Source organism: Pituophis catenifer, unplaced genomic scaffold (assembly GCF_029215685.1).
Source record: "Pituophis catenifer annectens isolate HBS135680 unplaced genomic scaffold, rPitCat1.0.hap2 SCAF_1, whole genome shotgun sequence".
NCBI lineage: Eukaryota > Metazoa > Chordata > Lepidosauria > Squamata > Colubridae > Pituophis > Pituophis catenifer.
The window spans coordinates 74,230,846-74,246,028 of record NW_027256881.1 but is presented as its reverse complement, the minus strand read 5'-3'; the positions used below and the strand labels follow the sequence as shown (position 1 = coordinate 74,246,028).

Genomic DNA, 15,183 nt, shown 5'->3' with positions numbered 1-15,183 from the left:
TGAATGTGGTTAACCGTTCATAAGATTGCTATCATTCCAATTTTTGAAAAAAAATTACAGAGAAATTGTTTAAATATGGATAAAAAACAGAAAAAGTATCAAGACACCATGATGAAGACCTCATCATTTCCTTTCAAAATAAACATGCAATTTGCCCTCTCCAATCCTGTTCTGTTCATAAAACCATTATTCTGACTTTAAGGCTTTGATAGTGTTTATTTTCCAGTATTTCAATTATCTGTGATTAATCCTCATGTGAAAACGAAAAGGATCTTGGCTGGTTTTCCCTTCCCTCAAAGAACAATTCCTAGATATCCAGTATATATAGGAAGCAGCCAGCAAGGACCCAGTAAAAAGAATATTCTGTTTAGGTTTCATCATGCATTTTATGAACTTGGTACCCTTTGCTTTTTTTATAGAAAAATAAAGTTGATAGGGTGCATTTAAGGAATAACTACAGGATGACTGTGTCTTATTCTTTGATGATCTCAGTTGCAGAGGAGATTGAAAGCCACAGGAAGAAAAACAGCCGGCAGTTCTACTGTGGTCAAAGAAAAGACGCCCAGGAAGAGACTTTTAAAGTCCATCTGCTCAAAGGTAATGACAACACCAATTTGGTATTGGCACAGCTGCTTAGAAAGTAATAAGAGCTGAGTAATCACTGTGGTTTACCCAGACTGAAAACTCTGAAGCCCAACATAGGTGAGAAAAAGGTGACATCATCATCATCACATTATTATTATTATTATTATTATTATTATTATTATTATTATTATTATTATTATTATTATTATTATTTAATCTTTAGTGAGATTCACAGCCTTTGAGGCTGGTTAATAGCTCAGCAGCTCGAATCCTAACCAAGGACCTAGGAACTGTTAAGGTATCGTCGGAGGATGTAAGCTGTTCCGAGTAAGGTGGTTTTTTGTAGAGTCAAAATATTCAAGTCCGGCAAATTTAGAATTTCTAAATAGCGGGATAGCCCTTTGGGTATTGCTCCAAGGGCTCCAATTACAATCGGGACAACACACGATTTCTTTTTCCACAGTTGTTCAACTTCAATTTGCAAGTCCCAGTACTTTGTGATTTTTTCTTGCTGCTTATCTTCAATTCGTGCATCACCAGGTATTGCAATGTCAATGAACCATACTTTTTTCTTTTCAACTATTGTTATGTCAGGTGTGTTGTGGACCAAGTGCCTGTCAGTCTGAATCCTAAAGTCCCACAAGATCTTGAGTTTCTCATTCTCTAAAACTTTTCAACCTGATGTTCCCAGTGGTTTTTGCTGTACTCAAATCCAAACTTCTGGCACAATTTCCAGTGAATGATCTTAGCAACACGGTCATGGTGTTGTAGGTAGTCAGTTTGTGAAATTTTGCTGCATCCACTGATCAGGTGGTCGACTGTCTCATCTTTATTATTATTATTATTATTATTATTATTATTATTATTATTATTTACTTTATTCATTAAACATGAAACTCAGTCAACTGAACATTCAAAAATGCATCACAAATACCATTGACTGGTGCTAATGGTTGTTACGGGTTGCTGTCAGCATCCTAGGTATCAACTAAGTACCTTCTTAAGATATACGATGTTCCAAGTAGCACAGTTTTTTGCAGTTCCGCTGGTGTTATTGCAGGAAGCTGCAATTTGTTGATGCATCTTATAAAATTCTTGGACATGGTACCAAGTGCCCCAATGACAATGGGTATCACTGTTACATGTTTCATCCATAGCTGTGTAGTTTTGATGGCCAGGTCGTGATATTTCATGATTTTCATTAAACATGAAACTCAATCAACTGAACATTTAAGCATTATTATTATCATCACTATCATCATCTGTGGTAATACAGTGATAAGTGAATAGTGATAGCCTTGACATATACTGGTGGATTGACATCTCTCCCCCCACCCCCCAGGATAATGAAAAAGTCACTAGAAGCAGTTTGAGTGGTACTAAGACCTGTAGCTGAAAGCTCAAGTAGACAACTACTTCTATAGTAGCCTAGCACGTGGCATACAGCCACTAAAGCATCACTTCCCAGTACATGGGAAAACTGAAACTCTTTCTCATGAAATATTCTCACAAGTCAGCATTTAGAAGGTATGGAAAGAATGCCATGAACTAGTAGGAAAAGGAAGGCTGGACAGAAAGAAAGGTCAGAGACGACTTATCTGTGTATACTAAATTACAGGTATGATTTACGAACATTCATTTAGAGACTATTTCAAGTTACAATGGTGCTGAAAAAAGTAACTTATGATCAGTCCTCCCATTTACAAAGCCCTGCAGATTCCCCATGGTCATGTGATCAAAATTCAGATGCTTGGCAACAGGCGTATTTATGACAGTCGCAGTGTCCCAGAGTCACATGATCACCATTTGTGACCCTCCCAGCTGCTTTTCAATAAGTAAAATCAATGGGAGAAGCCAGCTTCATTTAATGACAGCAAATTCACTTCATGATCATGGTAATTCGCTTAACGACCCCAATAAAAAAGGTTGTAAAATCGACTGCCACTCACTTAACAACCACCTCACTTAATGATGGAAGTTCTGGCCCTAATTGTAGTTGTAACTTGAGGACTATTGGTAGAAATTAAGATACAAAATAGCCACCAAATAGCTAAAACATAGTAAACAGACAGAAAGGGAAGCAAGAGGGAAGTAGAATGAATACTAAGTCTAAAACACAAAATTAAGGTCAACTGAATTCTATGGGATTTATTTATGACTAGACATATATAGAATTGCATTCTGAATATTATGTTTCAAAAAGAATGATTTCTCTATTTTGCCCGGTGCAACAAATAATGTTTTTCCAACACAAGCCAGAACTAAATCTAAAATATTAGATTGATACCATCGTCAGTAAATTATGAGTGTTCAACTATTTATATTCCTTTGTACATTGCATTCAAAAGCTGTTTTTCAATGTGGGAATATGTAAAGCAATAATTTTTGAATTGTTTAAAAAGACATACATTGTTTTCAAGGTTCACTCAGCCATCCAGAAGCTGCTGTAGTCTGTCTCTCCATGCACGTGCATGTAAGGATACTATTTTTCATGCACACTGGAAGAGAGTTGGAAACAGCTTCTAGAGCAGCCCTATCACCTTTGCAAATGGCATGGATGCTTGAGCAAGGCAAAAAGAGGTGCTTCTGCATGTTGAAAGATGTCTCTTTTGAATACTTTGCAAAGCCCTAAGGATTATGACATAAAAAGGAGCAGGAGGAGTAAAGGGAGAAGAGAAGCATGGGCATTTTTGTCTGTGGCACATGGCAAGGTATATTTCAAGAGAAAACATGTTTGGATGCTAGAAGTACATGGTTATGATTGATGGCTGGCCAGTTCCAAAAAATCAAGTGAATGCCATCTCTGTTGCCAGGAAATGGTTAGCAGAAGGCCTTCCTCCTCCTCTTCCCAGCTGTTCTATTATTCTTCAGATGGTGCTTTAATCACTATTCACATTCTGGGATGGCTGGCCAAGTTTTTCTGAGTCTTTATAGTGTGTCACCCCCAGGGCTGATAGAAAAGAGTGGGGAATGTATTCTGGATGGCAGTCATTTCCTTATAATCTTAGCCTGCTATGGTATTTACTAGCTACTTTTAGAACTTTTTGATGGTCCTCATCTCCTGGGAACTTCTACTTTTAGAATGATAAGGATGATGACTTGTCGCCTATTGTTCAAAGCAACTGGGCAGGAAGAAAGGAAAGCAGAATTCAAGGAGGTCACTCCATCTTGCATAAATTATTCCAAAATCCATAATTGGATAATAGCTTTAATAGCATTGATCAAAATGCTAGAAAGTCCTGTATTTTTTTTAATTGCTTCAGATTATAAGAAGAATTGCCAAATTTTGGTTGGGGGGGAATATGTGTGGGATTGGGTGGATGCAGCACCATTTTGCAACAATGCAAAATGGGAAGATGTGAGTGTGTCACATATGTTAGCAAGGCTGGGATCTTCTAGGAATTTTCCTGATTCTGAGGAGTGGGTGGGCTTTTGTTTTTTGTTTTTATAATTACATTAAATCAATTTCAATGCTTCCATTTGAATCTCTTTTATTTCCTGCTCAAAATGCTAGACACAATTTTCAGGAGTACTGTTATTGTTGCTAAAATTTGGCAATGGAATCAAAGGTAATTCTGGCATGCACAAAAAAGGAGTTCAGGGGATACAGGCAGCTGTCCGGCTGCAGGTTGCTGAGCCCAGGATTAGGTGATACTGAAAATAGGAAATGGGAAAGAATGAAGTCCTAACTTAGATCAGGTTCACAGCCATGACTTTTAAATCCAGTCTCAAAATAGATATTGTAGACAAATTAGTTTCTGCAAGTGGTTGCTGGTAATATCAGTTGATAGCTCGGTCAAAGAAACACTGGTCCTATTTCTGAAAGATAACATTTGACTTTATCCCAGTTTGTAAAACACAATTGGCAGAAAAGTAGACTTGGTTCACTTATAAAGAGTTGATTAAACCAGTTTTCTTTACCTTGGTTTTTTTCCACATAGGATGCACTCAATTCACAAAACTATATGATATAATGAACTGCACTAAAAAAGGCTTACATGAAAATGAAGTGCCAAATTTGCAGATCATATACAAAGGGGAAACTCTAAAGATGGATTCTGCTATGAAGGAACACAAAAGCAGCAATTTATTATTTTGCTTTGTTTTTAAACATTAGCATTTAGTTTATTGGACTTACCTCTTTAGAAAGTCTGGTAAAAAGGTCCCCTCCTCGCAGGAAATCTAGTATGAGATATAGTTTTCCTTCTGTTTGAAATGCTGCAGTGAAGAAAGAGTTTTTAACAATAATTTACACAGATTAAACAATACACAGATTGTAATTGAGTGTGCTTAGATGCGGCTAATGAGTTAATCATTATTATGCATAATTCTAATAAGTTGGGTTCATACATTACACCTATCAATTTTTTTTCTTCCATTCAGTGGTGATTTTCAGAGACTGCCTGGAAAGGTTTTCTTGGCAAGGTTTTGCAGAAATGGTTTGCCATTGCCTTCTTCTTAGGCAAAGAGAACATGATGCAGGTAATCCTCAATGTACAACCATTTGTTTAGTGATGTTTGAAGTTACAACAGCACTGAAAAAAAGTGACCTTCAACTGGTTTTCACATTTACAACCATTGCAGCATCCCCATGGTCACATGATCAAAATTCACTTGGCAACTGGCATGTTTTAATGACAGTTGCAGTATCCTGGGGTCATGTGATCACCATTCGTAAACTTCCCATCTGGTTTCTGACAAGCAAAGTCAATGGGGGATCCCAGATTCACTTAACAACTGCAGTCATTGCTTAACAACTGGGGCAAAAAAAAAAGTCGTAAAATGGGGGCACAACTTAATTAACAACTGTCTTGCTTAGCAGTGGAAATTTTGGACTCAGTTGTGGTTGTAAATCAAGGTCTACCTGTCAAAGATTGTCCAACTGACTTTGTGCCTAAGGCAGAACTAAAACTCACGATCTGCCAGTTTCTAGTCTGATACTGTTAGGAAATGATTATTACCTGACTTGTTGGGTAATATAGCTTTAACCCTCAATATAGCTTTAAGACTGCTGTATTGCATCATACTGTGTCCTGATTGGTTAGCTCTGTAGCCAATCTCCTTAAGAGGGAGCTAGAAACATGGTTTCTTTCTTTTTGCTGTTCTTGCTCTCTGATATCTCTGTATGCTACTGTTTGCAAATCCAGAAGAACTGTTTATTGTGAATGACTACGATGACTGGTAAGAAGACTTTGCTATTGGATTATCCCTGGACTGTTGTTTTGCTATCTCCTGCTTTATATGTGTATGGCCTGGACTGTTTATTGGACTGTGCCTTACTATTTCCTGAAAGTAAACACAACTCAGTATATCTGTGTGTTGGCTGTGTTTATTTGTGACTACTCTCAATCGCTTTCATGTGCACACCCTTGCTACTCAAGAGTTACTCTGTGAATTCCTTAACAGATACCATTACATCAAATTGGCTCTGGCTTTTTATTTTAACTATGGATTTTTTAACAAACCATAATAGGATGCTTTACTTATAAAATTAAGCTGTTCATCATAGATGACAAAACATAATGCCTAGTTGAATGGTTAATGGTTTATGATTTTGAACAGTACAGTATGATATATCCAGTTGAAAATGCCCATAGAGCCATATGAATTCTAGATTAGAAAAATTATATTAGAGAAACTATATTAGAGAAATCTTACCATAATGAAGTTTTACAATGAAAGGATGATTCACTTCAGCCAAAATGTCTCTTTCCATTTTTGATCGTACACGATCTCGAACTACAGGAAAAAATAATAATAAAAAGATATCTTCAGATTTAAGAGTCTCGTATTGTGAATTTTGTGGGCTGTATGGCTTGCTACTTAATGAAACATCATGAGCAAAAGAAGATACATGTATGTGTTTTGCATACAGCCAGAATTTTTGCAGGATTAAAGTTATCTCCTATTGCTGGACTGACTGATGCTCTAGTCAGAAGTACAATGTTGTCCCTATTTGAACAGTTTCCTCCTAAAATCATTCTTTCCTGTTTTTTGTAAATATGTGCAATACATACATACAGAACATTATTTGTTGCTAGACATGCCCCTTACAGCAATGATACTATTAGAACAGTAATCTATGATTGAATGAGCTAAGAACAGCTTTTAAAATGAGATATCCACTCAGCTAAAGATAAATGGCAACGAAATATCTAAATATCTAATCTAATCTAATACTAAAATATCATTTCGAATTTTAAATACAGATGGAAAAAAAGAGTGATGAAACTTTTGAACTAACCACTCTCTGGAGAATTAAGGACTTTCAGCATGTCTACTCAGAAATAAGTCTTACAGAGACAAAGATTTCATGAATTGCAATTTAATTAGAGTAAACCATTTGATACAGTTATGTCTTTCTTTATAATAATAAATAAAATAAGTATTAACTCTCCCATTCTCCTTCATCTGAAAGAAATAATGAACATATGGTTTCTGGAATCCTCATTGCCTGGGGAAACAGGGATACATAACAACATTAAATCATATCAAAAGGTACCAGCTGGAGGTCACTTCTAAATACATTTGAGTATGCTTTCTGATCTAATGTTATTGGACAGGGTGACTCATGGAACATCATTTCCTGGATACAGTCTTGATAAAAACATTGCACGTTCCAAACAATTAGTAGAAAAGAAAAGTCAAAAACTCACGTAGAGGAGATGAATTTTATTTTCTTGCAAAGGGGGACAGAAATATAATTAGGGAGCATCTTCTGGATTCAAACTAATTTTACAAAACGACAAGAAGATGCATCACAATAGTGACTAACTATTTCATAATAGTTTGCCATGCTGTAGTTATTAGATTATGTCACATGACCCCAGATTACTAGTACCTTGATCCAAATTTGAATGGGGTTGCATATGCAGTATTTACCTTATTAAGTACCCTTCTTTAACTATTTTCTAAACATACTATAAAATAACAATATTTAACTCAGCAAATGGTGGTGCATGTGTCTATGAATTTGAATATGGGTTTGGGAAATCCTGCAGCCAGCTTTAATTTCCTTTCCCCCCTGAGGTCTGGAGGAAGTCTCCTTTAGTCTTTTTCATGCATAGGAATGAAAGCATGAGATTCTACAGGCTGGAGTCTCTTCAAGAATTGCTACACAACCATAAAGGAACCTCTTCAGAAACTGCTAGAAACTGAATATTAGTTGAAGACCTGAAAACAGAGCACATAAATGTATTCCTGCATTTGTCATAATACAGTGCTATCATAAGCACCTAACAGCATGTATCCAAGTCTGTCCTTCCTTCAACAGAAATAAGAAACAATTGAAAAGCTTTTTGCTGCCTGTTATTTCAAAGGCAATTATAAATGATTGGAAGGAAGATGTCTGTTCTTTTTTGAGAGAGTGCTATCCACTTTGAAAGAAACTATGTAGACTGCTAGAAATGTAACCTGAATCTAGATCATGTAGATCGCTCTGGAATAACTCATGTTCTGGTTATTGGTTGTTTAAAGATCCTTTTCCATTAGACTTCAGATCTGGTTTTGTTATTTCGGAGAAAAGAACTCGTTGGATGTGACTGTGTTAATTCTCCCCTACTCCTGAGCCCTAGCAATACCATCCACTGGAATTAGAGGCATCACGAGGGTAAAGATGGGCAGTGGATAACACTGTTTTGTCACCTTCACTCCTGTTGTAGTTTTTTGAGACATCTCACCCAAGTACAAAAGGGCAAAACTCTCAGTGAGATGTTGCTTTCATAATTTTGGTGAAATCCTGCAGATGCTTGTGATAACAATTTCTTCCTGGATTGGCTGTCTCAATCAAGTGTTAAATATACTGTATATATTCTGATTATATATCTATATAATAGTGTCATTCTTACATGGGAACAATAATAACAACTGCTTTATTGGGGAAACGGGAGGCATATAAATTTAATGAATAAATAATAAGATCAGTGATAACATATAAGGGTTCTTTGGTAAACTTGCCATGTAACATGATCAGCCAGCTAAGGAAGGCGATGGATATTGACATTGAGTTACAGTGGTAATTGTTATGCGTTTCTACTTCCATAAACACTTTAGACCAAGTTGTATAATTGTTTACTGAAAGTGCAGATGTTAGGAACTTACTCAAGAGCCTGTTTAGCAGCAGGAATGGAGTGGTTTTTATTCAACTACTTTACAGAATAACACAAAATATTTAGCAGGCTTCTCTTTCTAGCCCATGATTTCCTATGAATCAGAGCATTAATTTTGAAAGTCAAGTCATAGGTGCTTCTACATTGTAAGAGTTAATTGCTTGTGAGATTTGGTCTGGGGCGACATCACTATGTTCGTTAGTGCAAGGCAAGCCATACATGTTTCAAGGAAGATTGGCACATTTTTCTCCTGAGAGAGATTCTGTAGTTTTAATGGCTATATGATGTGCTTTAGTTAAATAGGTATGATTTGCCTCAGCGGGAAAATAAGATGTTAAATTTGTAGACTTAAATGTGCCTGCTGAGTCAGGTGGGTGAGGTGCATTTAGACAGAAGGTTTTTTTTAAAAAGCAAAATCAATTTTGGCGTACTTTAAAGAGACAATAATTCTGGATTCCAAAGACTTATTTTTCCTCAGGGAGCACCATTGAAGAAAATCCTATTAAAGCTCTAACAGTACAAGGTGCAAAAACAGAATATGTATGGGAGCAGAAGGTTTGTAATTGAATCCTCTCCCTACTATCTGGATTCAGCCTTGAAACAAGAGAAAAGTAAGCCTTTTTGTAAAGCTAAGATGATTTTCTTCTGCTGAAACCAATGAGAGAGGGAAAAATCAGTGCAGAGGAAAGTGGGTGGGTGGGTGGGGGAATAGTGGAAAAAGAGAGTTAACCTTAACTGGGCTTCACAAATGTCTTTAGTTTTTTCCTCTCCAGTTCACAGGTTTGGTCTGATTTTTATTCCTATATGTGTTTGGAATAAATCTAACTGAATGCAATGGAACTTACTACAGAGTACTAAAAATTCTTACAGGGTTAGTATTATAATCAAGGAATGCATGGTGTTTCTTTTCCTCAAAAAATAGTCCCACGGCACCTTAAGAAACATTTTGAGCCAAAAATGTTCGCAAATTACACTCAATTTGACATGGCATAAACATTTTTGCAGATTCCCCCAAATCTGACAAAATTAGTTAAATGTTAAATCATTAATGATTTAGCTTGGATACATTTTCAAATTAAATCTACAGGGCTTTGTTTTGAAAAACAAATTCAGAAATTGCATTATAAAATGTTGAAAAGGAATTGTATTACCAAAATTATATGCAGACCACTCTGAAATTAGAGAATACTGTACTGTATGTCTATAGACATACAGGAATACAAGAGGAATACAAGTTATTCTCAAATACATGGCAAATGCATCCTAGGAAATCATTATCTAGTCAATGCTGCCTTGTTAGCAAACCCAGAAAAATAAAAAAACGATACAAAGAAATATGTTATTTAGCAGTGAAGGTTCACATAAAGGTTGCTAGTTTTCCAAATTTAATGGCTTATGAAGTGACATCCTTATATAATTGCATCAAACTTCTACAGAAAAAGTTCAGGAGTGGCATCTCAATAAAGTTATTTTGTTCTTATAATACCGATACATTTTTTATATAAGGACATCACACTGTTATCATGATGACTTTCTTTTTAGTAATGAAATAAAAACAAAATCAGAGGGAACAAAAGGTGAAATACAACCCACGAAACCCAAGGAGAAGCTGCGGCTTAGTGGCAGCACATAGACTTGATTTCACACGGCTCTTTTTCTAATCCCTGTCACTTCCATTAAAAGATCAATGGTCTAATGATGGGAAAATCTTCTGCTCACAAATCCTGAGGATCAGGGAATTATTAGGTTAGATTACTAGCATTAAACATTTGGTTCTTTCTCCTGCGCATATTTCCATCACTCTCAAAGCCCACCCTAAAGCGCCTCTTCTTAACAGGATCAAACCCTGAATTGTACTGTGCTACATCTGTCCGGGTTCCAAGTAACACCCCCAACCACGGAAGACTCCGAGGCCAGCAGTTCCTCAAAGTTCCATTTTATTAGAGATGTCATATTGGCACATCTGGGAAAACCCAAATCTGAAAGTCCCCGGGTTTTCCCCACCCAAAGGAAAGTCAAAGTCCCTTCCTCTGCACCCACATGTCCATCACATGGTCCACCGTCCCAACTGGAGATGTTCCCCAGTCACACCTCTCCTTTCTTCGGATCTTCAGGGCTGACAACATCGATGGACCTTTCTTTCTCCAAGAGATTTTTAAGTAACGCTTTCTAACGCTCAGTCTTTTCTCCAAATAGATCGAATATTTCATCTGACTTTGATAAGACTATATTGAAGACCAAAAACGAGTGAGACTACAGATAGCCCTCAAATTTCAACCATTTGTTTAATGACCATTCAAAGTTATAACAGCACTGAAAAAAAAAAAGTGACTTCATGGCTGGTCCTTGTACTCACGACCATCGTAATATCCCCATGGTCATGTGATCAAAATTTGGGTGCTTGGCAACTGGCATGTATCTACGACTGTTGCAGCATACAGGTCATGTGATCTCTATTTGCAACCTTCCCAGCCAGCTTGTGATAAGCAAAGTAAATGGGAGAAGTCAGAATCACTTAATGACCAAATGAGTCACTTAACGATTGCAGTGTTTTAACAACCATAGCAAAAAACACAAAGGGTCATAAAAACAGGCCCGACTCACTGAACAATCACTTTGCTTAGCAGCAGAAATTCTGGTCGCAATTGTGATAGTAATTGAGGATTAGCCTTGTCTATACAGTATACATGTACTATTAAATAAAGTAAATACGTTCTCCATCTTGTTTATACTTCTCTGCCATATTAAAGGCAAAGACTTTTTCAAGTCACAGTTAGATCCAGTCTGGTAATTACATAGTCACAATCATGCAGTTTTTCTTAAAACAATGCAGAAAGAGTTTGTCACTGCATTCTTCAGGGGTGTTCTGTCATTTCCCAGTTCTGGAATTTCCTGCTGATCTAAGTAATAATCTGGGCCAACCCTGTTTAGCTTTTGAGCCCAGATATAGTTGGCCAGATGCTGCCTCTTGCTAAGACTTTTTCCATTATATTACGTCGTTAATGTTTTTCCCAATTAACAATGCTGCTGTTGGTCATATCTGATTTATTTTGAAATGATTTATTAAACATCGTTTACAGGACTGGGAGCATGGTTCCTTTTGGAGTTCTACTGATGGAGTAATTTATGGCCTTTAAGCTGCCTGATATTCTCATTTGAAAATTTTCATAGAAGACTTTAAGCAATTGTTTTAGTGTATCATATGCCAATTTAAAAACAACAAGAAATAACAATTTGTTTTATTTGTTTATTCAGCAACTTTACTTAAATCATAATCAAAACCCAGCAAAGAAAAACCATACAAACAATTGGAATAAAGTGATTGAAATTTGTACATGATAACTGCAGCAATATTGTTGCATGCACAAAGATGGGAAAATCCAGCATTATCCACAATGGAGGAATAGTTGGTAAAATGATGGAATATACTGAGATGGCTATTTTTTCTATTTTTACTTTTTTTTACTTTTTGCACCTGCATTTCTCTTTCTTTTCTTTTTCTTACTTTATACTAGTTCATGTAACTTTCTTTATTATTTTTAAAAATCTTTAATAAAATTGTGCATGTATATAAAAACAGCAAAGTCACTCTACATCATGGATCTTGAACTCACCATGTCATGTTACCGTCATGTGATGTTTTGTGACGTTTTCCCCATTGGGGAGCTGGGATGGGCATGGCTGGTACGTTTTGACACCTCTGCTCTACATCCTAAGAATATTATAGACCATGCTGATTTAGACTTACTAAATTCCAGCTGCTATCAACTATGCAACTAAGGCAGATGTTAACTGGCTGATCTTGAAAAAGCTAAGTGGGATAACACATTAGAACTTCAAGGGCTATTGGCAAAACTATGAAGTCAAAAGAAAAAAAAGTGTCTCCTTATTGCCGCCAAGAAACCTAGGCAGACAAATTCATGAAGTCATCAGGAATCTCGTTCAATTCAAATGAGGATTTACCTTTAATGCTATATAAGAGGCACACAAGGACAGTTGCAAAAGAATGCCCCTTCAAATGATTAAAAATACTATGGAAATCTAAAAGTTGTATGGTTTTATATTGTTTTGTTTGGAAGATGGGTTCATAATTTTAATCAGAGAAGGGACAGTACATAGCCCAATCTGAAATAAAAGTAGAACCTGGTTAATACTTAGAGAGCAATAGAAAGTCCTAAGAATGTAGGTTGAAGCAGAAAGTTAGAAAAGATATGTCTGTGTAGTCTCCAAGAATTGAGCTGACTCCTGGGAAAATTTTCAATTGATTGATTATTTAGTATCCTATGTCTATCACTGAATGTTGTATCTTATGATTTATTTGTATTTTATTATTATGATCGTGATTTATCACTTGTTGTTTGTATGTACACTGAGAGCTTATGCACCAGAGACAAATTCCTTGCGTGTCCAATCACACGTGGCTAATAAAGAATTCTATCATGTTCTAACTGTAAAAAAAGGAGGAGGAGGTTGACAGAAAAAAATGGCAAATTGATTACCACTAGTAATCAAGGAAGAAAAAATCCTTGAAACTTGACATAGTCTCAAAATCTGAACTTATGGATTTGATTTACCACCTATATTCTAACAAAGGCATAATGCAATCATTATCTCTATCATCTTCATCATCATAAAAAGAAGATCTTGAGGGATCTCCTCTATTACGAGTTGTTTATAATAGGAATTCTTTCTGGCTTTCATCAATTACAGCTTCCCTTCACACTGATTTACATTACTGTATTATGTTTTTTATTGCCTTATGAATATCAATAACCAGAATGTTTCACTGGGAATGGAAGGAAACAGATGACAACACTACCAGACAAACTCATGCTACTATTAAAAAGATATTTTTGTAACCAATGCATTTGTTCTACTGTTTGCATTTTAATTCATTTAATGAATGATGCTGGTCAGGACAAGTCTGGAAATACAAATAAATCCAAGCAAGCAAAGTAGATGTAAAACGTCCTCTGTAGATTTGTGTGACAGTGAAATAGTGCAATACATGAAAATGATTTTTAGTATGGCATGAATCAGTAGCACTGAATGGAATTCATTTTTTTGTATAAGTAAAGTATGGGGACAGGATTCTAAACATTTATTTTGCACAAAAGTTCATTTGACATTTTTTGCATGGGTAAAGACACAAAAGATAGTGCCCGAACCAAATATACTGTATGTGAACGTACAAATGAAATCTGCAATTGCTTGACAATTTATCACTCTGTTTTATTATCTGTCACTGGATGTATTTAAATACTCCGTCATATTTAATTTGCATTGTATTAATTTTCTTGTTGTTACTGTAAGCCACACAGAAACCTCTGCTACTGGGCTGTATGTCAATCCTCAGTAGCACCAATCAATATGTTTATAGGTTGTTTTATTTATTTACACAATTTGTAATCCAACCAATTCTACACACTCTGGGAGGCTAGATGGAAAGAATCCAATATGTCTTCTATCGTTTTATTCAGGAAAATATTCTCAGAAATGGAAAATTACATCTTTCCAATATAATGGAGGAAGTGGAAGAAAAACAAAAGTGATTCAATTATGCTACAAGATCCCCTCTCAGGGCTCTTGAATTTTATACTAAGAAAAATTTGGGCACTGCAACTCAGCTTGTAACAGCAATAAAAGCTCAACCAGGACAGATTTACTGATCTGCTTACTGCTAGTGGAGGAGATAATTCAGAGCATTTACTTAAACCTTTAATTTAGCTGTCGTAATAACTGCCCTTTGTCCAAAAATGACATGGTAGCGCATGTTGGGAATTGTGATTGATTTTAACTTAAAAACCCTGCTCCTGGTTAAAGAATCCCAGTGCCAGTAATAGGAATGTTCTATAGGAAAGCAATGCAGCAATAAATTGATGCCATGATTACATTACTGCATTCCATTCTCCAGTGAGAAAACAATATTTCCTACCATTTAAAAATTTAGCACTGCATTATATATGCTATACCTGTATAAGAGATAAGAACAAAAGCATTGCAATGCAGTGTTGCTACTCCCTAGACCTCTTAGGTGATAAAAAGAACCATAGTAGATACTAGTATTGAAAACTGCTGAGATGTCAAGAATACAATTATAATCGCTATCTGATGATCCCCAAAGATAATTAATTAGTCTAACAGTCTCAGTTTCATAGCCACTAGTAAATTTGAAATGGGTAAAAAACAACTTTTTCCTAGATTGCCTCTCTTGACTGCCTTGCTCAACCGTGTAAAAAGTTTGGCCTTTCATGCTTATGTCCCAAGGCACTAGCACAGACTTTTTATAAGTGGACTAATAATTACCTCTTTTAAGAAGGCAGTGTCCTGTTTAATCCTCAGAGAGGTATTTATGGTGTTAACAAAAGCGTTTCTAATAACCTCTTATGAATTAACTGGAAGCTAAACTGAGCAACAATGTAAAGAGTAAGAGGCAAAACATATTGCTCAAACTATCTCTCTACTTTCTTGGGTGACAAAAATTGAAACT

At 35.9% G+C, this 15,183-nt stretch overlaps 1 protein-coding gene across 2 annotated transcripts in view; it reads right to left on the bottom strand.

Moving 5' to 3' along the window:
• RPS6KA2 (ribosomal protein S6 kinase A2) overlaps positions 1–15,183 on the bottom strand; it is a 201,082-nt gene that overhangs the window by 59,194 nt on the left and 126,705 nt on the right. For both annotated transcript variants that reach the window (XM_070951337.1, XM_070951329.1), the window contains 2 exons: positions 6,244–6,324; positions 4,724–4,803 (listed from right to left, as the gene is read on the bottom strand). In XM_070951337.1, the coding sequence (XP_070807438.1) occupies positions 4,724–4,803; positions 6,244–6,324 (161 nt within the window). The remainder of the gene's footprint in view (positions 1–4,723; positions 4,804–6,243; positions 6,325–15,183) is intronic.